This window comes from Acomys minous (genome assembly GCF_964271855.1).
Source record: "Acomys minous genome assembly, chromosome: 5".
Classification (NCBI taxonomy): Eukaryota; Metazoa; Chordata; class Mammalia; order Rodentia; family Muridae; genus Acomys; species Acomys minous.
The window spans coordinates 127,126,994-127,153,029 of record NC_140494.1 but is presented as its reverse complement, the minus strand read 5'-3'; the positions used below and the strand labels follow the sequence as shown (position 1 = coordinate 127,153,029).

Below are 26,036 nucleotides of genomic sequence, written 5' to 3'. Positions count from 1 at the left end.
AACTCAACACAGGCAAAGGAAGCATGTTCTAATAATCATGACACCACACACGGGGTAGGAAGATGGCAAGTATTTCAGCTCTGGGATCTACATGGAGTCTTGAAGGAGAGACTTCCCTGCACCCCTGCAGTAGCTCACCCCTACCCGCCCAGCAGGACCATAAAAGACATGAGATCAACCTGAAGTCACACACAGAGGCAATTCCAAAGCCATGTGTTGATCCAAACTGTAAAGAGTTGTCCCCAGATGGCAGCATCACCTGTGACTCTGTTACAGCCAACCAGGCTCTGCCCAGACAGACTCAAGTAAACCCAGAGGTGTACTCGGCAAACAACTCTAAAACCATCCAGGTGACAATATCTGGCACCGGAGAGCCATGTCTGCAGGCACTGTGATTGGGGTAGGTAGAGCCACTGCCAACAGAAAACCTTCACCATTGCGAGGAGCATTGCCTAAGGCTGAGCAGCAGAGAAGTCACCACACTGTGAGGAGCACTGCCTAAGGCTGGGCAGCAGAGAAGTCACCACACTTCGAGGAGCACTGCCTAAGGCTGAGCAGCAGAGAAGTCACCACACTGTGAGGAGCACTGCCTAAGGCTGAGCAGCAGAGAAGTCACCACACTGTGAGGAGCACTGCCTAAGGCTGGGCAGCAGAGAAGTCACCACACTGTGAGGAGCACTGCCTAAGGCTGGGCAGCAGAGAAGTCACCACACTGTGAGGAGCATTGCCTAAGGCTGGGCAGCAGAGAAGTCACCACACTGCGAGGAGCACTGCCTAAGGCTGGGCAGCAGAGAAGTCACCACACTGCGAGGAGCACTGCCTAAGGCTGGGCAGCAGAGAAGTCACCACACTGTGAGGAGCATTGCCTAAGGCTGAGCAGCAGAGAAGTCACCACACTGTGAGGAGCACTGCCTAAGGCTGAGGAGCAGAGAAGTCACCACACTGCGAGGAGCACTGCCTAAGGCTGAGCAGCAGAGAAGTCACCACACTGCGAGGAGCACTGCCTAAGGCTGAGGAGCAGAGAAGTCACCACACTGCGGCGAGCACTGCCTAAGGCTGAGCAGCAGAGAAGTCACCACACTGCGAGGAGCACTGCCTAAGGCTGAGCAGCAGAGAAGTCACCACACTGCGAGGAGCACTGCCTAAGGCTGAGGAGCAGAGAAGTCACCACACTGCGAGGAGCACTGCCTAAGGCTGAGGAGCAGAGAAGTCACCACACTGCGAGGAGCACTGCCTAAGGCTGAGGAGCAGAGAAGTCACCACACTGTGAGGAGCACTGCCTAAGGCTGAGGAGCAGAGAAGTCACCACACTGTGAGGAGCACTGCCTAAGGCTGAGGAGCAGAGAAGTCACCACACTGTGAGGAGCACTGCCTAAGGCTGAGCAGCAGAGAAGTCACCACACTGTGAGGAGCACTGCCTAAGGCTGAGGAGCAGAGAAGTCACCACACTGTGAGGAGCATTGCCTAAGGCTGAGGAGCAGAGAAGTCACCACACTGTGAGGAGCATTGCCTAAGGCTGGGCAGCAGAGAAGTCACCACACTGTGAGGAGCATTGCCTAAGGCTGAGGAGCAGAGAAGTCACCACACTGTGAGGAGCATTGCCTAAGGCTGGGCAGCAGAGAAGTCACCACACTGTGAGGAGCATTGCCTAAGGCTGAGGAGCAGAGAAGTCACCACACTGTGAGGAGCACTGCCTAAGGCTGAGGAGCAGAGAAGTCACCACACTTCAAGGAGCACTGCCTAAGGCTGGGCAGCAGAGAAGTCACCACACTGTGAGGAGCACTGCCTAAGGCTGAGCAGCAGAGAAGTCACCACATTGCGAGGAGCACTGCCTAAGGCTGAGCAGCAGAGAAGTCACCACATTGCGAGGAGCACTGCCTAAGGCTGGGCAGCAGAGAAGTCACCACATTGCGAGGAGCACTGCCTAAGGCTGAGCAGCAGAGAAGTCACCACATTGCGAGGAGCACTGCCTAAGGCTGAGCAGCAGAGAAGTCACCACATTGCAAGGAGCACTGCCTAAGGCTGGGCAGCAGAGAAGTCACCACATTGCGAGGAGCACTGCCTAAGGCTGAGCAGCAGAGAAGTCACCACATTGCGAGGAGCACTGCCTAAGGCTGAGCAGCAGAGAAGTCACCACACTGCGAGGAGCACTGCCTAAGGCTGAGGAGCAGAGAAGTCAGAGCGGGACAGACAAAGCTGGAAGGAGCAGCAGTCAGGGTATAGGGCACAGCATACATGAAAGCCGAGGCCAATTCAACTGCTGTGCGCTTTCACACGCTGCACCAGCTTTGGACAGTGTATAAAATAAAGCCATTCAGGAGCCCTGCTTCAGCTGACCGCTGCTGTGAGAAATCTGCAAGCCTCCTCTGACCTAATTTATACCAAAGGAACTGCACACACACAGCCAAGCATGTTTTTAGATCCCCAAATCTTTAGATTCAGCAGCTTTCGTGTCTTAGCTTGCCAGAGCATACCTTATTTTTACTAAAAATGTTCTTTTTCTTGAAAGAGAATAAGATGATGTCCCTGAAATCAGCTGGATGTTTAACATGAATCTCCTCGGAGCGATACTGAAGGACCCGAGAAGTTTTGTTGATTAGCCAATAGGGACTAAAGACAGACAGCTCCATCTGGCAGCCAATCCGTCTGACGTGTATTGACAAGTCAACTGTCATCACTTCCGCGGTGTCAGAGGAAAAGCACACAAGGAAGAACTCAGGAAGTGTATCGGAAACGCGGAAGTGTCCGTTCCAGTTCTTGCCCAGGTATTTCACCAGGACCAGCTCCATGATCTCGCCGTGGATTCGTGAGTGGAGGACGTCAGCGGCACTGCCTTCTGCGAGCTCGTGGGTCTCTGCAGCTCCCTAAGAGCAACCACACAGCACAAGTTCACGGAGCACACTTCTTTAATAACAAAACCTGTATTTAAGTAGCCTACCAAGGAAGGCCGAATGCCAAGCCTAGCCACCGTTACATGTTGGAAATCCCAGAGACCGCCAAGGACTCCAAAGGAAACAAACTCTCTCACAGCCGCCGTGGGAGTGTCTTCATGCTAGGCTGCAGGCAACCCATCCTAAGTTTTGAGAAAAATCTGTGTCTATGCCAAGAACCAAAGACTAGATCTGGGACCCTGTTAGAGCTGGATTATAAAATGAGCCACTTAACCAACCGACATCAGTGTCTTCCTCGCCATTTTCATACCATGGCTCACGGCCACTATCTGTGCAGAACCAGAAACGTCATGCTGAACAAGGTGGAACTGCTTTAGAAATGAACACTAGGGCTGGAGAGGCGGCTCAGCGATACCAGGCTTGCAGAGCACCTGAGTTCAGCTCCCAGCATCCACATCCGGTGGCTTACAACCACCTGTTCCTCTCAACTCGAGGAAATCAGACCTTCTTCTCGATTTCTTGGACACTGCGCTCACACATGTACACATACACACTTGGAAACAAAAGCTAAACCTTCGTATGAATGCTAGCAACAGACACTGGCTTCCTCACTGCAGCCTTCTTTTATACACAGGCTATTTGGTTCCTTCAATTAACTTTTGTCACCATAACTCATGAATGGATCATTGTTTGATAAAGAAAAGGAATCCAAACACTTGCTAGGGCCACTGAATTTTAAAACATCATAGCAAACTTGATCATATTTATAATGTGCAAACGTAATTATATTTAAAACACCCCATGTGCCCACATAGCAGATAGTGAATTCTATTTTCAGTGTAAACATATATCAGGATGACATATTTCCCTGTTTGTATTTTTCTCTCCTTTGGGTAATAAGACAACATAATGAAAAGATGGCTAAGGTTTTTAATTTGTCATAGGCACAGTAAAGAAAAGTGGCAGGAATTAGAAAGCTGAACTGCCAAGGTTTAAAGCCCAGCTTTACTGCCGTCCAGCAACAGGATATTGCCTCAGACACTTGATCCCTCCACAACTCAGCCAAAAGGGCCAAGAGGACTGCAGCCACCACAGAGGCCACTGTGAGGACTGAAGTGTGCAAAAACACAGGAGCACACAGTACACGGCCTAACTGTCGCTGCTATGGCAGTTAGCCAGAGCAAACTCATCTTAGAAACGCCAACTTCAACACCATGGAACAGAACGAGGGTTTACTTTGTACGATAATAGCAATTAATAATAATAATAATAATAATAATAATAATAATAATAATAATAATAATAATAAAAACGATAAGACACGGACCTCAAGTAAGAATCTTAGCGGATATGGCAGAAGGTTCCGCAAGGTGAGAGGAGGGTGAAGATGAATAACGTAGGCCGGGTCCCAGTCTTCGCCGTGCGCACCGATGTAGCTCAGCTCATCAGGCAGGGCGACAGAGTTCACGATGAGCGGCAGGAAGTTGACTTCTACTGCGGGACACTGCAGCATGCACCTGACCTCCCTGCTCCGGTGAAGCTCCTCCTTCCAGGAAATGTACGTGGTGGACTGTGTGTACTGCTGCTCTAAGCTGCCGGCCGGCTGAATGAACAGCTGACACCTACGGAGGGTTTCGACAGAAGGTGAGGAAAAACACCTCAGCCTCTTCATGATGACGCTATAGGGTGGGCACTGACAGTCTTACAAATGCAGAAACCACTGCTGAGAAAGCTCAGAATGTGCCCCACAGAGGAAGGACATCTTGAGGTATTTTCATTTTGACTATAAAGATAAGCTAATAAAATACACAATCTTAGAAAACTGCAAAGTATCAAATATCAGAGGGAGATATTATATTGTAAATTCAGTGATAACATACATATGTCTGATCAACAGAAGGAACTCTTGTGTGTCCTACAATGGCTGTTGTACAGCAAGGACAATCAGAATGTGAGGCTACTCTCCCTAAAACAGAGATCCAATTCATAAAACCAAGAAGACACGAGTTTATTTTCTCTTATAACACGTGTTCATTTATATAACCAACAACCCACATTAGTTGTACAAGCTAGCAGCCTCCACTGTGGTCTGTCCACTACGCTAACAGTGCACACTTGCCCCCAGCACCCTTCCCAGACCCTGAAAGGCCCTCGTGTCCTCCGCAGCACTGCCCACCCACCCCAGCTCTGCTGACCACCAGCCCATCTGGAAGCTAAGCACAAGTGCAGCCATGCGCACCTATAGGAATCCAACGGCACGTGGAACTCTTCCTCCGGTCTGGCTATTCCAATGCGCTCCAACAGCTTAACGTTCTTGACACACTTGTAGATGATAAATGCTATTGAGAAGTGATTTTTAATCTGTTGGAATGAATACACAAATGCTTTTTTTAATGATATACACGTTTTTTAAAAAAAGCATTAGGGTTCAGGAGCCCCACAAGGAGACCATCAAGGCCGGAAGATCTGGGCCCAGGGGGTCTGGACAAACTGATGCACCAACCAGGGACAATGCACGCAGGGAACCTAGACCCCCTGTTCAGATGTAGCCAATGGACAGCACATTCTCCACTGTAGTAGGGAGAGCGGGGACTGACTCTGACATGAACTCTGGTGCCCCCTATTTGACCACTTCCCCTTGGTGGGAGGCACACAGAAGGGGCTGATAGGCTGTGGTCACATGATGGGGGAGGGGGTCCCCTTCTGTGAGAGGTCTAGGGGAAGGGAATAGGGCGAAAGAGGGAGGAAGAGTGAGAATGGGAAGATACAAGTGAGGGGATAACAATTGGGATGTAATCTGAATAAATTATAATTTTAAAAAATTAGCAACACACATTTATTTTAGATCTAAAAAGCTTCAACTTAATATTGGAAGGCATTCCCACTGACTGAGAACAATATTTAAGTATCTGAGTGCTAATTATAAACATTAAACTTAATGTTTAAGTGACAGTTCTGAGCCAGTACTGCCACGTCATCCACACAGCACGTGCATTTGTTGTCAATGTATGCCGCCACTAAGGACATGCCACTCCTAAGGCTACAGCCATATTTTCTCCTTACAGCCCCCCATTAACACAGCATGTGACAAGTGAGCAGAGCCATGGGTCTCTTTCCCTGACTGCACTGTGGTGTGTGGGGAACTAACAGTGACCTAAGAGGTGGCAGGGTCCAGTGTAGGTGAGTTCCAGAGTTAGGTGTGGAGGAATGTTCTCTGCACAGACACACACTGAAGTCTGTAGCCAATGCTGGAGAGACTAGAAGGTTCAGTAAATCCATAAAAGCAGGAGGGAGAGTGTTTTTATATAGATTAAAATGCCTTTCTCTTCTTTTTACATGAGAGTAGGTCATTCCAAACACCTCAAACACATCTGAAAAATACAACTTCAAGCAATAATATACTAAGAGAACGGGAGGCTGTCCCACTCGACAATCAGCCATAACTACAGTGTCTCAGTTCGAAATCCTTAGAGGAACATAATAATGTTTCCATGGTCAAACATTCCAAATCTCTAAAGGAATGTAGTAAGTGCTTACGGGCTTATGGACAATAAAACTGGAATAAATAGATAAATAAATCTGCATTTCAAGCCATTTAGAATAAAACATACTAACAGAGCGGGGTAGCAGCAGAAGATACTTCACTTCGCCACGTATTTCTGAATAATCAGAGCTGCTCTGCAAGTCTTACCGCACATCCCAAGCTCAGCTAAGTGGCTGGACTCGGCCTGGCACCCTAAGGGACACACGTTACCTTGCAGCATTACCTGCAGAGGCGAGCGCAGCGTGACGACCTTATTCCCTTCAGTCGCGTCAATCTGCACCAACACGGAATCAGAACGGCTGGCACTGGGGTTCCGTACGTTATACAATCGCCGGCCAGGCCTGGCCACAGGGACGCTGCCCACTTCTGTGTAGCCGTGTGGCACTAAAGTGGAGCACAGGGGGAAAGAATTGCAAATATCTACTTTTTAATAAAAACCAACCCTGGACCTGGAAAGGTGGCTCAGCAGTTAAAAGCATTTATTGCATCTGGGTGCAGTGATGCACGCCTTTAATCCCAGCTCTCAGGGGAGGCAGAGGCAGTGACACACGCCTGTAATCCTAGCTCTCAGGGGAGGCAGAGGCAGGCGGATCGCTGTGAGTTCGAGGCCAGCCTAGTCTACAAAGTGAGTCCAGGACAGCCAAGGCTACACAGAGAAACCCTGTCTCAAAAAGAAAAAAAAAAAAGGACATGGGCTTGATTCCCAGCACCTATATGGTACCTCAAGAGCATCTGTACTACCAGTTCTAAAGGCTCCCAGGTCCTCTTCTGGCCTCCAAGGGCTCTAGGCATACACACGGTATACAGACAGACATGTATGCAAAACACCACAAAATAAATAAATAACAAAAAATAATAACACCTCACAATAATGCAAGGGTATGCTTTCTCACCATTGGAAATGTAAATGTTTTTCTAAGACTCTGATATTAAAAAAAGAAAAGAAAAACAATTACTCATATAAGATTTTTGCTATGAAGAGATGAATGTGCTAAAACAAATCCAACCTGTCTCTTCAATCTCTCAACCAGATAACAACAATCTCCTTGTCTTTGTAATGGCATCATTACCATAAATATTCAGACATCTCTCCATGGCCACCTTTCTTCCTTATCTGAATACTTATTATTTAGGGCACCACGGTAATTAATAATCAAGTTTTATAAGGCACTTACTAATTAAGGTCAATCTTATGTTTAGAAGAAACCCAGAGGTGAATTATCAACTATTTATTGCAACCCCTGACAAATGTCTCCCAGTATATCTTCAGCCAAACAGTACTGGATGATTTGTCAAAAATAAATAGCCACAATCCCCTCGAGGCCCTGAAGGTCCAGACAGCGCGGCATACCAAACGTCAGCATGAAGAAGCTGCTCTCCTGCCGGCTCAGCATCGTCAGCTTTCCCTGGCGCAATGGCTCCAGGCTGGCATAGTCCAGCTCCAAATGCTGGCCGGCATCTACATCATAAATGTCGCTCTTCTCAGGGGAGCCCATGACCCGCAGGTTACAATTGTGCTGCACCTTCGTGGGGACACCCAGCGCGTTTCTGACTGTAAAAGGAGCACTGTCTTTCAGAGAGTAGTCGAAGGTAGAAGCCGCTCCCTCGGAGAAACCCTGCAAGGGAACACAGCACAGTAAAATCTCAGCAACATACTTCTTACGAGCACTTTACCATAGCTACATGTTTTCTGTAATTTATTTTCATGACAAAAAAAAAATCAATCCATACATGTTTCATTCTTAAATCCTACATGAAACGTTTGAAATTAGAACCACACATACTTTTGCTAAATTGTTGAAAACATTGAGACAGCTTTTGGATATTGTGATATTCATAGTAGCTCCTGAGGAAATGTGAACTGCCATTTGTGGCTCAGGAATAAAATCATCTCCTGGTATAAAACTTTTATCCTGGATCGGGTTCTTCTTCACCTAGGAAGAGAAACAACATCCAGAATTTGTTATCTGCCAACTAATCAATGGCAGTGTTGGGGGAGGGCGGCGGCGCAGGTTTTCGAGACAGGGTTTCTCTGTGTAGACCTGGCTGGCCTTGAAATCTGAGACCTGCCTGCCTCTGCCTCCTGAGTGCTGGGAGTATATGTATGTACCACATTGCCTGGCCAGCAGCAGGCTTTAAAAGCTCAACACTGAGGGATTCTGCTGAATCACAGGAGCATCCCTGGGATTGGTAGCCTTCCCTCTGCACATAGGCCATGGAAGTTCACCAGCCTACCAAGGAGGCATAAGGAGACTGCTTGCCAGGGCAAGCTAGCTTCCAGCATGCCTCCTAGAGTGGTTCTGTGTTCATCAGCAACAGAAGGTGACTCCAAAGTCTAGACTGAATCTGGCTAGAGGAGTTATCTGGAAATAAGAGGATTTTTTTTCCTACTACTTTTTTGATTAAATAATATGGTAAGCTTTTGGGTTAAATTTATTGCAAATAAGTCACATTTTCATTTTACTTATGCACCAAAACCTTCATTAAATATTCTTTTTCTGTCTCATTATGCCAGAGACAGGTAGACCAGATATCCTCTCTACTTCAGTCAAGAAAAACTGGGCTACAAAGTAAATGAGTTATCTTTAAAAAAGAATTTGCTACAGCAGTTTCTGTGTGTGGCTTCTCCACTAGTGACCACAGAAAGGCAAATGGTGACAGTCTATCAATAGCAAATATCTCACATTTCTGTGTACCCAGGGGAAAAAAAAATAATTCGATAGCAAAAATTCTGAAATACTAAGAAATGTCAAAAATCAGAGAGTTCATCATAATATTAATGCTCAATTGGGGGGCTCACCTCTAAAAAAAAAATCACTTAATAATTCAAAAGATTCCATCCATGAGTTTTATCTACCAATATCTACTATATTAGTAATGAAAACAGAGAAAAAAATTTAATATATAAAAACAAAAATTATGTTAGCATTTTAATGGAAAACTACATTTAAAATATAAATATGAAGAGATTTTGACAAGTGTCTTGAATGCCTACAGTAAGCATACAAATTCTTTCTTCTACACATTTGGCTACAGTCAGTCTCAAAATCTCAACTGTGCATTCATGAGCAAGCAGGAATAAAAACGATGCGTGATATTTCACTGTTACTGCGAAAGGAGTTATGGCCTCAAGAATCTGTAAGGGCTTTCATGGACCCTGGACCAAATCTTGAAAACCACTGAACTGAAGGGACGACGCCCAGCATCAGCTATGCTCCCTTACACTGAGCGTTAAGCTCCATGGTTGCTTCCCCTCCACTCTTTCAATCAGCGGCTCCCAGACGGCGTGGGTCTCGTTATAGTAGTGAACCTGAAAAGGTGAAGAATTTCAATTACTTGGTTGTTCAACACTAATCATCTAATTATATAATCAGTAGAAAAAAGCAGATTAAGCTACTGCTTTATATCAAAAGCCATCTGAAACGCCCTAAGAAACACAGAAAACACAATACAGTCCCCCTTCCTACTGCTCTGTTGTCATACATCAGTCAGCAAGAAATTCTTTAACAATAATTGTCACATACAATTCCATGCCATCACATTAAACATTAGATCATGCTATCTGCCCACAGGGAGACTTGCTACAGCCCTGCATCTTGCTTCTGCTTTGGTGCTTCCCAGCTGTGTGCAGGAGGCAGCTGTGTGGCCTCACTTCTAGTGTCATGTCAGCAGCAGCAGGAGGCACCCATGTGGCCTCACCTCTAGTGTCATGTCAGCAGCAGCAGGAGGCACCCGTGTGGCCTCACCTCTAGTGTCATGTCAGCAGCAGCAGGAGGCACCCGTGTGGCCTCACCTCTAGTGTCATGTCAGCAGCAGCAGGAGGCACCCGTGTGGCCTCACCTCTAGTGTCATGTCAGCAGCAGCAGGAGGCACCCGTGTGGCCTCACCTCTAGTGTCATGTCAGCAGCAGCAGGAGGCACCCGTGTGGCCTCACCTCTAGTGTCATGTCAGCAGCAGCAGGAGGCACCCGTGTGGCCTCACCTCTAGTGTCATGTCAGCAGCAGCAGGAGGCACCCGTGTGGCCTCACCTCTAGTGTCATGTCAGCAGCAGCAGGAGGCACCCGTGTGGCCTCACCTCTAGTGTCATGTCAGCAGCGGCAGGAGGAAGCACCTGTGTGGCCTCACCTCTAGTGTCATGTCAGCAGCAGCAGGAGGCAGCTGTGTGGCCTCACCTCTAGTGTCATGTCAGCAGCAGCAGGAGGTATCTGTGTGGCCTCACCTCTAGTGTCATGTTGGCAGCAGGGAGGCATCTACGTGGCCTTACCTCTAGTGTCATGTCAGCAGCAGCCGCCATTAGAGAAGTCCAATTTTTTATATTTCCAGAGAACTTTGACTCTGCCAATAACAAGGGCACAGTGCGATGCCCAAGGCCACATTCTAAGGTGACTTGAACTGACTCCACAGCAACCACACAATTTTCCTCTACTGGTGGATGCTCGAGGTCCCTGAAATTTTCGGTTACTTCTGTTGCCATGTCAACACCAAGAAACCAAGAGTTGTAATCAGTAACTGATTTGACGGCCCAGAGATTGTCCATCTCCTTAGCCATGTCTTTCGACTCATCTTCTTTGGTCTTTGGGGACATAGCAGCCATGATTGTCATCACAGTGTTAAGGATTATAGGTGAGATCTTTAAAAAAGGAAAGAAGAAAAATAAATAGATTCCTTCCCAAATGAGAATTAAAATACACTTTAGAAGTTAAAAAAAAAAAAGTAAGTAACTTACACTTACTATATTAATCTCTGAATGAAGGAAGATAAGAAAACAGGAAGTCAACTAACCACATGAGGATTTCAGCTCTGGCTATCTGGAATAAGTAGTTCATGTTACATCAACAGCCGAAACCCAAAGGAGAAACTCATAATTCAGAATCAGACAGTGTCACACGAACAACAACAAAACCAACAACAACCACACATAGCTTCTTCACTATACTCCTAGCTCACTTCAGTAATCAAGGTCAGGAGCAGGAGGCTGAGATGGAGACCAGTTGACTGCAACCCGAGCTCTGGGAAGTATGCCTGCTCCTTTTAGGAACATGCCCCGGCTCGCTCTTAACGCCTATCTCAGCCTCAGTACCACAGAAATAACACCTTTAATCCAGCCAGCGCCCTCAGCCCCCCTCCAAAATGCCACCGGCACAACTATTTTTAAGGCCAAACCTAGGCAAGCCATCGCTGAGTTACAATTCCCGGCAGCTTTCCAGCACTCTCGGAATAAACTCAAATCCTCCTTGGCGGAGTCCCAAAAGCTCCTCGTGAGCCAGTGCCTGTTCACCTGGCCAGCCAGAGTTTGAGACGCATCAGGGCAAACAGATTCCTCTACTGTTCATTTCTCACAACCTCTGCCTCCTTAACACGCTAAACAGACTTAAGACATCACCAACTGGAGGCTCCAGCGCACCGCACACCGCTTGCTACCCTACCACCAGCAGAGCCTTTGTTTTCCCTTAGAGGGTCAGCTGCAGCTAAGGAACGCTCAGTCTCACGCTCGGCCACAGGGGCCCACCCTCTAAGTTCTTGAGTTCAGCCTCTTCATTCTCTGCCTTTGTGCGTTCTGCCAGTTCTACACTGATAGCCTCTCCCTCCTCCTCCTCAGCAGTCATCCAGCCTCCATCAAGTCTGGAAACTCAATTCAAGAAGCCCAGCTCTCGGACAGCTTTTCCCGTGCACTGGTCTGGATGAACGGGCCTTTGCTTTTCTCCCAACAGCACCTTGTACGTGCCACTTGCACAAGAGCTACGATTCCTTCTCCCTCCTATGCAGGAACTGTGGACACCCAATGCCCGACACGGGACATTTTATACACATTAAGGGTGAAAATGTTTGGCAGAGCGTGGTGGCAAAAGCTTTAGTTCCAGCACTAGGGAGGCAGAGGCAGGAGGATCTCTGTGAGTTAAAGGCCATCTGGGGCTACAGTGTAAGACCCTGCCTCAAAAATTAGTTTCTTAGAGAAAATACAACGAATTCAAAGAGGTTTCTCCCCACATAGCATTCCATGTATTTAAACTGGTAAATTCACTAGTTAGCAAAACACAATTTAAGACAATTTAATAAAATCCAGTATTTTTTTAAATTCTAAAAAAATGTGCTGTCATTTACACCATAGTGCTGATGAAATCAACTCAAGCCTCAGTTCAATCACTATCTGTCTCTGACTATAAAGTGAAGCTCTTACCATCACTGGCACAAACCCCTTCATTTTTTTTCATACTCTGGAAAGAAGGAAAAACAGAATGCTTCTAGATTTTTCCCCTTGTAAATGAGCAACAAAGTCAGTTTAAGAATTGAAAGGCCAGGCTGGAGAGATGCTCACTGTGTGAAGTGCTCTCTGTAAAAGCATGAGGACCCGAGCCCAGATCTCAAGCGGCCACATAAACAATCAGGCATGCTGGGACCTGAGCGCAGGTCAGGTGCACTGGGACCTGGGCGCTTACCAACAGCCCGTGCAGCCAACCAGTGAGCAACAAGTTAAGTAAAAGACCCTGTCTCAAAAAAAAAAAAAAAAAGAAAGAAAGAAAGAAAGAAAGAAAGAAAAACACCAAAGGCCAACCTCTGCCTTACCACACATACAACACACACAGAGTAATACGTAAGAAAATAGAAAGACAGAATTTGAATGCTATTAGAAGACACTGGAGCTTTTTCTTTCTTTCAATACTTTACAAAAGGGTATAAGACACAATAAATCCTAATCATTCATCTCAAGTATATACCTGCCATTTGCATATCTGTAAGCCAAGCAGAATATTTAACCACCTAGTTATTAGATTGAATCAAATTAAATATCAGGTAAAAGCCAAATAACTACAAATAAAATAATCTCAATGTCACCTCCCATCCTTGATTCCCTTCCTTTCCCACCCATCGCTGTTCTCCCTCCTACACAGCCTCCCAAACACACACATGCATATAAAACAAAAGTGTTTATAAAATTATTTCAAAAAGTGGTCTTTTCAAAATAACACAAGTAAGCATGTTATTGAGAGAGACAGAGAGAGACAGAGAGACAGCGAGAGACAGAGACAGAGAGACAGCGAGAGACAGAGACAGAGACAGAGACAGAGAGAGAGATGTTTGAATGAGAGAGCTATTCTGATTACCAAAAAGTGCCCAGCAATAATGCAAGAGGTGTAAGACAACGAAAGTTAGTGTTGCAGAGCACTGGAAATACACAATACTGCACAAAAGCAAAAATGAACCTTCAGTCAGAAAATACGCATGAAAGGCACCAACCTTAATTACAAATTCCTTAACCGTAATATTTATGTTCTGTTTTCCAGAAGCCCATGTGCACTTTTCCATAAATAGGGAGCAGGGCTGTAACACCTAGGAACAGAAGAGCGAAGGTCACATCTCCCCAGAACAGACCAGGTATGTACCACACACGTGTGAGAGCTAGCCTAGCCTCACGACAGGCAAAGGCCCATCAGCCAGGCTCCTTGCGAAGCTCCTCCACACCACTACAGCGCTGGGGCAGCTCCAGGACTTTACGTAGTGCTGGAAAAGGTCTTCACTCCAAACCCAACACAGAAGGGTTAGGAGCACAGGAACTATCCAGAAGTATTTCCTTCTCACTAAGACACCATCTAAATCAGTGTCCTCAACCTTCCTAATGCTGCGACCCTTTAACACAGTTCCTCGTGGTGTAGTGACCCCGAACCATAAAATTATTTTTTGTTGCTATGTCGTAACTATAATTTTGCTGTTGTTATGATTCCTAATGTAAACATGTGATATTCGGGGTATCTGACATATGATGTCTGTGGGACTCGCAGCCCACAGATGGAGAAGTTCTCTCAGTGCCTTTGAGAGAACTATAGTCAGGGGCCGACACCGACGGTACAGGGAGTACATGGTGTTTCATGAAGACTAGCGGGCTTGTCAACACCACAGACGGTCCTTCTGAGAACAACCCTCATCTTCAGTCTTGATGAGCACTGACCTATGAAGCCTGGAATCCTACGTATCCATTAGAGATATAAAGTACCTCTGCCTCTTAATAAGTGAGCCAGTGACAATGGCATAACTCTGGCGGCTTTTCATTAGAACCTGTCTTCAATGAAGTGATCACTATCAGTTTTCTGTGGCATACAAAAGATGACACGTCAAAGGATAATTCATGATCGAGTACGGAAGCTTAGGATTCACTTCTTTATGCACAGATCATAGCTCAAAAATTCTTCAAATTTAAAACAGTGCTCCTAGCGAGTCACGTGATGTAAGCTTCTCTTACCATAAACTTATAGATACGGCACTAAAAACTAATTGGTATAACTAAAGTAATTAACTAAAATCACAAAGTTCAATAATAATGCAAAGCATCATTTAAATTAACTTTTAAAAACAGAATATAACTGTATTTTGGTCACATGACCCCCCCCAACTGAAAATATTTTCCATACCAAGTTTATTTTTCATTTATTCGCGTTGGTTTTGCTACAAAGAACAAATAAAAAGCTGCGGAGGCGGGGGAAGGGGGAAACCACTGGGTCCTGACAAAATTCAAAATCCATCCAACAGAAATGTAACAGGAAAAAGAGTCCACGGGGAGGCCTCCCTACTTCCACCACGAGAGGCCATGACTCCGCCTTCTAACACCGTGGAGCCTCAAGTTCAGATCCTTGGTAAAGCCTATGCCTGTGGGTCCAGCAAAGCTCGCCCCTGGCGGAGTCTGGGGTTCCCCCCTCTCACTAGCTTCAGCACCAGTGTCCCCAGTTTTCCTCACCGTGGTGACGCTCTTGCCTCTCCTCTCTCTCAGGAAGGGGCAGGCGAGCAGTCTCAGGTCTCTCACAGAGGCTTCCATCACCTGCTCGAGTTTGGACGTTGAGAGGGACAGGCTGCACTGGAAGGAGGCGGTCAGGGCGGGAGCGTCAGCCTTCGTCAGGTTGGCAACGAATACCACTTCCGGGTCTGTGATCATGGCTTTCAAAGTCATATTCGGCCGCACAGAATCATCTAAAGAAACAGCAGGGGCGGGGCAATTTTAATGTAAATCTTCACAACGGGTCATCTATCCACGGCTGATTCTAATTAAAAAAAAAAAAAAATCAGAAATCTAGCCAAAGAAGGTCATTCGTACTTGGATCCTTTAGAAATGACATGGGTTTTTTTAAGTTCCTGGGAATGCAATTCAGGTGTGTGCACATATAAACATGCCCACGCTGTGTCAGGCCATGCCACAGGGCAAGGAACAGAGCCTCTGATGACAGAGACTAACCTCTGTCACCAATTTACTTCGGTTTCACCCAGAAGCCCATGCTCCGTGCCACACGATCTACAGTATAAACTTACAGAAGTAAACACGGCATCATCAGGTATGGTCCCTATTCCAAACAACACAGCACATGGGAAAATAATATTCTAACCTTGCCAATACATGCTCAGTTTGCAGCTTTGTCAGTTTTTACATTAAAGGAAGCAAAAACAAAGTAAAATACCTGACCTTAAAACAATTTAAAAGTGAACACAGAAAATCACCAATCTACTTGATAGAGCTGGAATATAAAAACGACCGACTTGGAGATGGCTTCCACCGGTCTCCGACTCCAGGCTGCCTCGGAGTCTAAGCAGCTAAAGGGGCTACTGGGTCAGTCCTGCTTTGTCCTCCCTGGTCCCTGCCTCTTCCTTCTAGCTTGTCTATTGCCCATCGACACACTGGAATAATTCAAAGAATTTTGTCTTAATAAACTATGCCCTTTTATAAAGCAGGTAGTCCGCCACTGCTGGTAGGCCGCGTCCTGCTATTTCTGGATGAAGAAAACTGAACGGAGCCAGAGCAGTTTCCACTGCACTGCAGAACATGCCTACCATGCCTTACTTAAAATTTGCTTGCTGGAGTTTTACAAAGAATGTGCTTAAATCCAAAACACCTAATTTTACTTCCTGAAGTTCTCCACCTCTGCGTTCTCCTGTTTCTAATTTTTGTTCAAATACAGGCATCCCCATTCAAGACAGTGACGTGCTCCTAACCAACCTTTCTCCATCCTGACTCTTCCCAGGGCCGTCTGTCTTGACGGAATCTGTACTTCCTTTGCTATGTTTTCTGGACTCTGAGGCATAGCTTTAATGAAGAAGTCGGCCACAGTCATCAGGAACTCCACACTGGCACACACGTACAGCTTGTCAAGAACAGCATCAATCTGGCTCCCATTTTTATCTTGTCTGTAACTCACATCAATCATAGAACCGTCGCTGTCCTGGCCATTCTTTCTGTCAATCATCCTGAAGAAGAAACATGGCATTTATTATCTCACCCACTAAGACAACGAAGGAAGGAGAATGCCCCCTTGCATTTAATCATCTTTCTTTCACCTTTCAGTTTCTAATCTGAATAGAAAATACAACACTGTTAATTGGAACCTAATCACCCAATTAGCAACCAAGACACGGCTGCCTAATCTCCAAAGAAAGATTCATGTGATTAAGCAATTATGGGATATTCTGTAATTATAATGCAATTCCAGAGAAACGGATGACTGCTGGAAATGATCTTAGGTGATTAGTAATGCATGAATGCAGTCCCTCACAACACAACACCATCTCTTTATTCCACCAAATAAAAAGGCCCTGGAAGAGCTTATCTGTACAGTTTGATTGCCCTATAGCATTTATTCCGTAGTACTCAACGCAAGCCAGATCAACAAGTGTCTATCAGTTCCCACAGTGATGGCTCCTCCCTCACCAGTGCGGGACAGATCAGGCCACCAAACAAGAAGATCTTATCAAGGAATCAGTCAGCCTAAAGAACTGTGATGAGAAAACCTGGTTGTGATAACATACTTCCCTTATTTTTTCATTAGGGTTCAGCAGAATCCTGAAAATGGCCAATGTTGTCCAAGTTTAAATAGCAACATGGTCTTTCACACACACACAAAAAAAGCACAAAATAGGTGAGTGAGGTGGCACACGCGCCACCTGGGAGGCAGAGACAGGTAGATTTCCGTGAGTTTGAGGCCAACATGGTCTACAAAGCAAGTGTAAGATAGCCAAAACTACACAGAGAAACCCTGTCTCAAGAAACAAAACAAGGGCTGGAGAGATGGCTCAGAGGTTAAGAGCACTGGCTGCTCTTCCAAAGGTCCTGAGTTCAATTCCCAGCAACCACATGGTGGCTCACAACCATCTATGATGAGATCTGGTTCCCTCTTCTGGTGTGCAGAAGTACATGCAGGGAGAGCATTGTATACATAATAAATAAATAAATATTAAAAAAAAGAAACAAAACAAATTTTTTAAAAGTTACATATTTCCATATTTCATATCAGACTGACACAAGTTAATCTTTCAAAATGGGTTGATAATGTGATATTGCTACAGAGTATATTCCTACTAAAAAATGAAAGAAATTATGCAGAATTGTTTTGAAAGACAAAGTGAACAAGAAAAAAAGGGATACATGAATTTAAGGATTCTATAATAATAATTATTATTATTATAAATATATTATAACACATTGTAATAAAAGTATTATTATTATTATTCCTACTGGCAATAATCTGTGGCAATACATTACCAACTCTTACCTCCTTTAGTTCTCATTGCTAAGGCGGCACTTTGTTTTATTAATAAATTCCCTTTTCATTTATAGTTTGAAGCAGAGGAATTAGCGAGAGCCATTACACCTTCTCCCAACTCAACTCTGAAAGTCTGAGCGCAGGACAGACTCTCCTGAGGCTCCCACACTGCACGGCAGGCCGGCACCCTCCCGGAAGGCTGACAGCAAACGCTGATCTTACAGACCTGGATGTCGCTCTCTCCATCCCTTCTCGGAGATCATCAAGAGTGCACATCTGCAGTTTAAGGCTGACACTCAGAGACCCATCCTTGAACATCTTCCCTGCAGAAGCCATCAGGTGGAGTCTGAGCTCACCGAGACGGAGACTGTCATTATGAAATAAAAGTCTGGACTCCTGTAGTACATTTTCAAGCAAAGGAATACAGGATCTTTAAATATTCCACGAGTTCACTTAAGTACATTCCTCAAGTCAAAGCTTAAAACAAACCAAGCCACAACGTTTCAAGGGCTGACTCACATACACGAACCTGAATACTATGAACACAGGTGAGTACATGGTGCACTCACATGTCTGTGTGAGCCCTGGGCACGCGGTCAGTACTCAGTATGTTCACTGTGAATGACAGTATGACTGGCAAACAGAATGCTTTTAACTTACAAACACAGGCAAACTCGCCTAAGTATTGACAGAGATAACATGTTACACAGCTGATGCCTGTAATACACAGACATTTCCAATCAATCCCTGAAACTGATGGTCTGGAGTGGGTGGATTTTAGGTAACGTGAGGCTCATGTAGTGTACCACTCACTGTGTCTAAGCCAAATGAGGAGCTGCAAGTGGCTCCATGACTGTAGTACACGGCCTGGTACAAATAGAGGAAGCCACTGCAGGACAAGTGTGAGCTAAAATAAGTCTCAAAGAAAGGAGTGAGAAGTGACAGGAAAAGCAGTAAACACCAAAAGTGACGTATGCAGTGTCTAAATGAGTGAGGTTAAAGAAAGGAGGCGGAGACGGCAGCAGTGCTGTAAGCCTGGAGAGCAAGGCAACTGTCCTTAGTGAGATGGAGAGTGTGAGTAACTGTCGCCCTCTGTGAAGGCATTTGCTGAGGCTTGCATGAACAACATTTCTACTAGAAATGTACGCAGTTCAACACATAAGCAACAGATGCTATCACAAAGCTCAAATGTAGAAACCTGTAGAGCTTCTAGAAAAATATAAAGTGCCAATTAGCATAGGAAATGCACATGGACAGGAATATAAAATCTATAATAAAAATAGATTGTGGGTATTTGTATGACATGCTATAGGCATTAACATCTGACATAACTAATTTATAAAATAAAAATATTTACTACAAGATATCATACAATGCAAAATGGCTTTCTAAAGTACTTTTGACCTGTTATATAAATGCTTAACTATCTCTGACTGAGACACTATCATGAAAGGCTCCAAAGCCAGTATTAAATTCTCCTTCCAAAAGAGTGATGACTACGGATGCATAAAATTAAACACGTGCCCAGTCAGCTTATAGTAAATTCCTCTAGTAGTGAGATAAAACGCATTTTGGGGCTGTGTTGCTGGAAAAGAAAAGCCCTGAATACCTTCCCTTAGCCTGGCAAGATTAGAGACACAGGAGCCTATGGAACCATGCACCTTTCTCAGGTCAAATAGCGCTTTGTAGATGCACTGAATTTTATTAATAGTTACAACAAAATATGCCAACATTCGAAAGCTGAGTACTGTCAAGAGCAAAGGACCCACCCTGGCAACACAAATGTCCTACTTACCTGGCAGCTGTCGTTGTTGTACAGGGTGATGGAGAGAGAGTCAAAGTGGAACCCAAACTGAAGTGTGACAGTGTGGTCCACGGCGGACTCTGGGTCTGTCGAATCTTGATCTGATGGTTTAAACATGAATAAGAAAACCGCAGAGCTCTGAGGCAGATATGCTATATTAAACATTTTAAAGAAGGGCTGATAAACTATGATTCTGAATTTGTATCACACCTTCTCTCATATTTAAATAACTCCCCAGATAGCTAGTAAAAATGGCAATGACTGCTCTGTAAGAGAATAAATACCTCCTTCCTCGTGGTCCACGCAGCAGATCAAGGTCCTTTTCTCTCTGAATTATTCTGACATCTAACTACACTGCCTGCCTGCTTTGAGTTTTCTCTCTCAATGTAGATCACCTCAGTGCCGGGTGAATTCAGCAACTTTAGCTTCCACAAGCCAAGGGCAAATAACCACAACGCAGGCAGGAACAACTGACCCTCCCTTTGTCACAGGCAGTGCACACACCTGGGAGCTTCAGTAGGCAGCCCCAACTCCCGCAGACCTTCCCTAGTAAAGGCTAAGAGCAGTGGATCCTTTGGCGGCATGCTGTGCTGGGGAGCTGAAGAGCACTACCAACACAAAGTAAATCAGCTTTTACCTTTAAGGTAGCCAGGCCCGCTCCGAGTATCTCTCTTGACTTTCGTAGCTTCCTGCGCAGACTGGGTAGGGCTTGGCTGAGAGGAAGCTTCCCCAAGGTTCTCCAGCAAAATTTTCATTAAAACTGTCAAGTCATCTTGACTGAGAGCAACCTGAAAACCACCAATAATTTGTTTATATCATGTAAAAACAATAGAATATTATGCCTTTATAGCTTCATGAATGAATGATTCATATATTATATATATATTTATTAATTTATTCATATTACATCTCATTTGCTATCCCATCCCTTGTATCCTCCCATTCCTCCCTCCCTCCCGCTTCCTCTTACTCCCCTCCCCTATGACTGTGACTGAGGGGGACCTCCTCCCCCTGTATATGCTCATAGGGTATCAAGTCTCTTCTTGGTAACCTGCTATCCTTCCTCTGAGTGCCACCAAGCCTCCCCATCCAGGGAACGTGATCAAATATGGGGCACCAGAGTTCGTGTGAAAGTCACTCCCCACTCTCCACTCAACTGTGGAGAATGTCCTGTCCATTGGCTAGATCTGGGTAGGGGTTCGAAGTTTACTGCACGTATTGTCCTTGGCTGGTGCCATAGTTTAAGCAGGACCCCTGGGCCCAGAATAGAAGGATCCAGAGGGTCCTAGAAACCTACAAGAAGAACATTATGATGGGTGAATCATCTATTTTTGAGAGGAGGGAGGGGGAGAGAGAGAGAGAGAGAGAGAGAGAGAGAGAGAGAGAGAGAGAGAGAGAGAGAGAGACACGCACATATGCTTAAACCACAGCATCAACAGGATCAATAGAGGCACATGCCTCCAGTGCAGCCAGATCCTTTGGAAGTCAATGCCCCTCCTGCCTAACCCGGGACCACACTACCTTTCCTAGGCTTCACTGTAGCCTCCACTCTGCCCGTCCCGCATTTCACCCAGCAGCAGCTCCCTCTAAGCTTGGGTTTAGTTTCCAGTTTGCTAGAACCAAGATGTCATCTTGCTCTGTAGCTCTGTTCTCAGTACAGACACACCTGGACACACACACACACACACACACACACACACACAAAGCATCTGTTTAGCTTAGCCAAAAAAAAAAAAAAAAAAAAGCACCTCTTATAATAACAACAGATCCAAGGACCGAGCACTACTTAACGCCATCGTGCACCAAGAATGCAGCGCCTTCCTTTTCACCTTTGCAAAGGGCGTGTGAGATAAGAAGAGAGAAGAAAAGGCGCCTGAGACAGCTCTGCACCAGCCCAGCGCTGTGCCTTTAAGCTGTGTTCGAGCCACGTTTCCCAGCTTCTTTAAAGCCAGCCTTTTTTTTTTTAATCTTTAGACATGAATAATAACATCTTTCTAGTAGGAAGCTGAACACCACAAAGCAGCCCGACTGAACGAGACGCCACAGGCTTTGCTTTGACCTCTCACCCTTCTCCTTATGAACCACACCCCCACCCGGCGCAGCACACACAGCGTCCTCAAAAGCTTGCACAAGCACTTGCACATAAGCTGTTTTAAGCATTTGCTTGTGACTTCACACGGAACACACACACACACACACTCGAGCACTGTCTAGCTTGATGTGGGAACACAAACACCAGGTTTTGCTTATCTCGAGCCGTGTTCTGGTAACAGGTGTGACATCCACTTTAAAACGTCCTTGGGCACCCACTGCCTTTTGTGACGCCACCTAAGATACCAGACCTTCCTGGGGAGTAGCTAACTTGAGAAAGTGCATCACCTATTGTGTGTCCCTTCCCCACATCTGAAGGACAAAGCTGAGAGGTGACCTTTCAGGAGCTCTCAGGAGCCAGGTATTTTCAAGCATTGTCAAAAGCCAGAGGAAAGGAGTTGAGCAGACACGTGGGCTTTCTGAAAGGCATTCTGTGCCTTACAAGATCTGAGGTATGCTTCAGGTTTGCTTCTTCTGACACCCGCTTTCTGTTCTCTGATGTCATTACTGACTGGGAATAAAGCGTCCCTCACTGCTCACTGCTGTATAGGTGATGCTCTCCAGGCAGATTTCCCGCAGAATCTCAGGAAGATGGTTTTACAACTCCTGATAATAATTCCTGAATTGATTCCAGTAACTTTCAGTCTTCCTGCTAATTAGCAAAAAGACTAGCAGGAACTCTGTGTAGCTCCAGAGTCCGGCAGGTAAACTACATGAAATAAGGCCTGCAACAGATTTACAGCCTATGGCAAACATTCCTCTAGGTCACTGAGTCCAACTGAGCTTTAGGGGATCTAAAAACTATTGCCTTAAACCCTCCATTAACTCATGGAACCAGAGATGGTTAAAAGAAAGATGGAGTTATGATCAGGGTGTAAAGTAAATGAATAAATTAATTTAAAAACAGAGTTTAGGTATGGAAAAGGAGACGTCAGTCACCAATCCTGACTGATCCAAAATGAGACTAGAGAAAGACATCAGCCACCTCAACACTGACTCTATGGCCACCTGCCTCAGTTTCCCTCCTGCACCTGTTAAAGCTGGCCTTTGACAGTGACCTCAAGGTTTCTAAGAACTATCAAAGTGATCTACTAGAAACACGTTCCTCGGGATCACATACTGTCTAGCTGATGCCCTTCCTTGGTTAACCCTTAACTTCAGAAACCCAGACAGAACCGAACTATGCCACTAAAAACACCAGTGCTTCCCAAATAAAAGCACATGCCACTGAAATAACTATTTCTAAATCATAAAAAGTCCCTACACATTGCAATCCTAGAGGCTATTGTACCTCAATACATGCAAATCATGCATCAGTAGAACATCCCTAAACTAGAAAGAGCATTTTGTTTTGAATGTAGTATCTGAGCCTCACTTTTAATTCTTTGACAATTCTACTTTTTATCAAATTTTCCAAATTAAGAAAAATATTTTCAGTGGGTTCCCATAGGCCATATCCTGGCTTTATCAGATGTCTAACTAAAGTGAAATAAAGGACACTATAGGACAAGGACAGCCTCACTGTTGGTTTTCAGACACACGAGGAACTGCAGCGTCCTCAGGGCAAGCCTGCCCAGCACTTTCCACAATTTACATGCTCACCTGCATAGGCTTAAGCTTTCCTTTTATCTCCATGCCTGGAACCTGTGTGTACCACGCGGACGACAAATTCCGCTGTATGGACAAAAGCATGTTCACTGGCTTTAAGATTTCAATGTCAGGCTGAAGCGAGTCAGCCTGTAAAACAGTTCTGAAAGAATAATAAATTTTCTTATAAATATCTACGCATTTTAAAATGTATATCTGACATGTTTTGTATCTTTTATGGCACTTTCCTAAACATTTAAAAGCTGTGCTGAACCCTTCAGAATAAATCAAATTTATATGCACAGCTATCTGAAACAGTAACCTCAGACAAACTTTGAGTTGGGTATGACGAACGTGTCTACTGTCACTAAGACTGTTTGATAACGCACTGGTAAGATGTCATGTAAGGGAATGCCAAAACTTGCCAAACTGAATCATTAAGAAACCATTAGCCCTGAATATGGCACTGTTATTTCTCCAAACTGAAGGAGGAAAAACATATCAAATACACAACTAATGAGCATATAACAGCAGCCACTTCTAGTCTGGCTACCGATGACCATTTGCACAGCCAAGTAAGTCTTGCTCTTCAGCAGAGTCAAGGCCCTCACGTGACAATTCAAGGACTCTGTGGCGCCTCACTGAGAACTCCTAACTCTAACAAGGCTTAGGAATGAACGTCTTACACTGTACTATAACTCAGGAAGGCCTCTACCGTGAAGAAAAGTAAACAGCCACGTGGACTAAGAAAAGAAAAGGCAAATGTTACTGAGGACACCAGAGCTCCTTTTCTGTCTGGAGACAGGGTCTCGCTATGTTGCCTAAGCCCATTTCAAGCTTGTGAGCCTGTACCCCCCTCCCCACCTCACCATCCTGAATAGCTGTGAAGAGAGGCATTGCCCCCACTTCCTTTCAGGAAGTTTTAATTTTATAATCATTTTTTACAAAATGGAAAAAAAAAAACCAAAAAACCCCATACTATAAAACTATTAAGACAAAACACAGACCCTACAAAGCACACTACTATTAACCGCAGGCTGGAAAGCAGTAATCATAGCTTCCTAACTGGAATAAAGACAGGATGCGAGTTAGGAATCATCACAGTAATTACTACAGGTGAAAAGGATGTATGAAAATGCATGGGAAGAGCAAAGGCCTGGACACTCCACACACCTGGACAGCTTCAGCTGGGTGAGCTGGATGCTCATGGTGTCGGCCACTGGGGGGAGAGAGTGCTGCTCCACAGAAACCAGACTGAACTTGTTCTGGACTCTGATCAAGCCCAGATCTGCTATCACGGCATTGGGGGACACAGACGACTGAGGGATGGTGATGACAGGAGCCTTCAAATCGATGTCCATCAGAAGCCGGAAGCTCTTCTGAGCCAGCTCCTTCACACTGGACGCAGCTCGTTCTGCAGCCTGGACTGTGGCTGTGCTCAAGGCTTCTTTGGCAGTTTGGAAGTTGTTGAGGAAGCTCTGTTAGGAGAGAGGGAGACAGGCAGACATAGGCCCCCGAGCAAATGAAATGAAGGCTCAATGAAGAGATCAAATGAGAGAAACGCTCCTTTATGGCATAAACACCCATTTCCTCATAGTGACCAGGCATCTTTTTCTTTTCTTTTCTTTTCTTTTATTAATTTATTCAGATTACAACTCAATTGTTATTCCATCACTTGTATCCTCCTATTCCTCCCTCCCTCCCACTATCACCCTATTCCCCTCCCCTAGGTCTAAGACCGAGGGGGACCTCCTCACCCACTATATGGTCATAGGCTATCAAGTCTCATCTTGGTAGCCTGCTTATTCTTTCTTTGAGTGTCACCAGGCCTCCCCACCAAGGGGAGGCGGTCAAATATGGGGCACCAGATGACCAGGCATCTTAAATTGGAATTTAAATGAAAGTTATGTTGGACAGAACTCTATCCCAAAGTAGGCTCTACTTTGTACTTTCAGGGAGCAAGAACAGAGTTTATTCTCAGCAATTAATGCCAGCTTACTCATGAAGACTGTAATGCACTGGAGAGATGCAAATATGGTTGTCTATCATCTTGCAATCATTAATAGGAATCAAAAGTTATTTGTGGTAAGATACATTTGGCCTCTGTTTCACCTGAAAATAAAGTACTTTACTAAGGAAGAACCTAAAAGAAATATTCTTAGCATGTGTTCATTAATCACAAAAGAGTGGCATCATCTCTTTCATTAGCCCAATATACACACACTCTAGACAAATAAAATTGATGGTTTAGGTATAAATGGATGGCCAGTAAGCTCTTGAACTGGGAGGTTTAAACTCAACAGCCCGAGACATTTGCAAGGATGTAGTAAAAATAAGAATTTCATGGCCTAGTTGATCACAATTATAATCGAAACCCTAAGTTTCAATATTTGTTCTTCAACTGCATGATGACCTTTGGATGGTCTATCAACTAATACTGAAAAGCCCTAAATTAAAATACCACATCATACAAACAATAAAGTACATAAAAGTAATAGCCCAATGTGGTGGTGCACATGTGTAGTCCCAGCATTTGGGAGGTAGAGGCAGGAGGATCAGGAGTTCAAGGTCAGCCTGGGCTACACAGTGAATTTGAGGCCAGT

The 26,036-nt window shown here is 45.1% G+C and overlaps 1 protein-coding gene across 6 annotated transcripts in view; it reads right to left on the bottom strand.

Annotated features, from left to right (window-relative positions):
* The window catches only part of VPS13C (vacuolar protein sorting 13 homolog C), a 164,056-nt gene that overhangs the window by 39,816 nt on the left and 98,204 nt on the right, over positions 1-26,036 (bottom strand). For all 6 annotated transcript variants that reach the window (XR_014779095.1, XM_084781224.1, XM_084781225.1 and 3 more), the window contains 16 exons: positions 24,607-24,911; positions 23,449-23,596; positions 20,393-20,543; positions 19,747-19,856; positions 18,178-18,347; positions 16,412-16,659; positions 15,164-15,393; positions 13,672-13,764; positions 10,700-11,065; positions 9,659-9,745; positions 8,220-8,369; positions 7,787-8,051; positions 6,659-6,819; positions 5,131-5,252; positions 4,219-4,513; positions 2,475-2,864 (listed from right to left, as the gene is read on the bottom strand). Coding sequence is in view for 5 of the 6 variants with exons in the window: in XM_084781224.1 (XP_084637350.1) it covers positions 2,475-2,864; positions 4,219-4,513; positions 5,131-5,252; positions 6,659-6,819; positions 7,787-8,051; positions 8,220-8,369; positions 9,659-9,745; positions 10,700-11,065; positions 13,672-13,764; positions 15,164-15,393; positions 16,412-16,659; positions 18,178-18,347; positions 19,747-19,856; positions 20,393-20,543; positions 23,449-23,596; positions 24,607-24,911 (3,291 nt within the window). In the remaining variant the exon portion in view is untranslated. The remainder of the gene's footprint in view (positions 1-2,474; positions 2,865-4,218; positions 4,514-5,130; positions 5,253-6,658; positions 6,820-7,786; positions 8,052-8,219; positions 8,370-9,658; positions 9,746-10,699; positions 11,066-13,671; positions 13,765-15,163; positions 15,394-16,411; positions 16,660-18,177; positions 18,348-19,746; positions 19,857-20,392; positions 20,544-23,448; positions 23,597-24,606; positions 24,912-26,036) is intronic.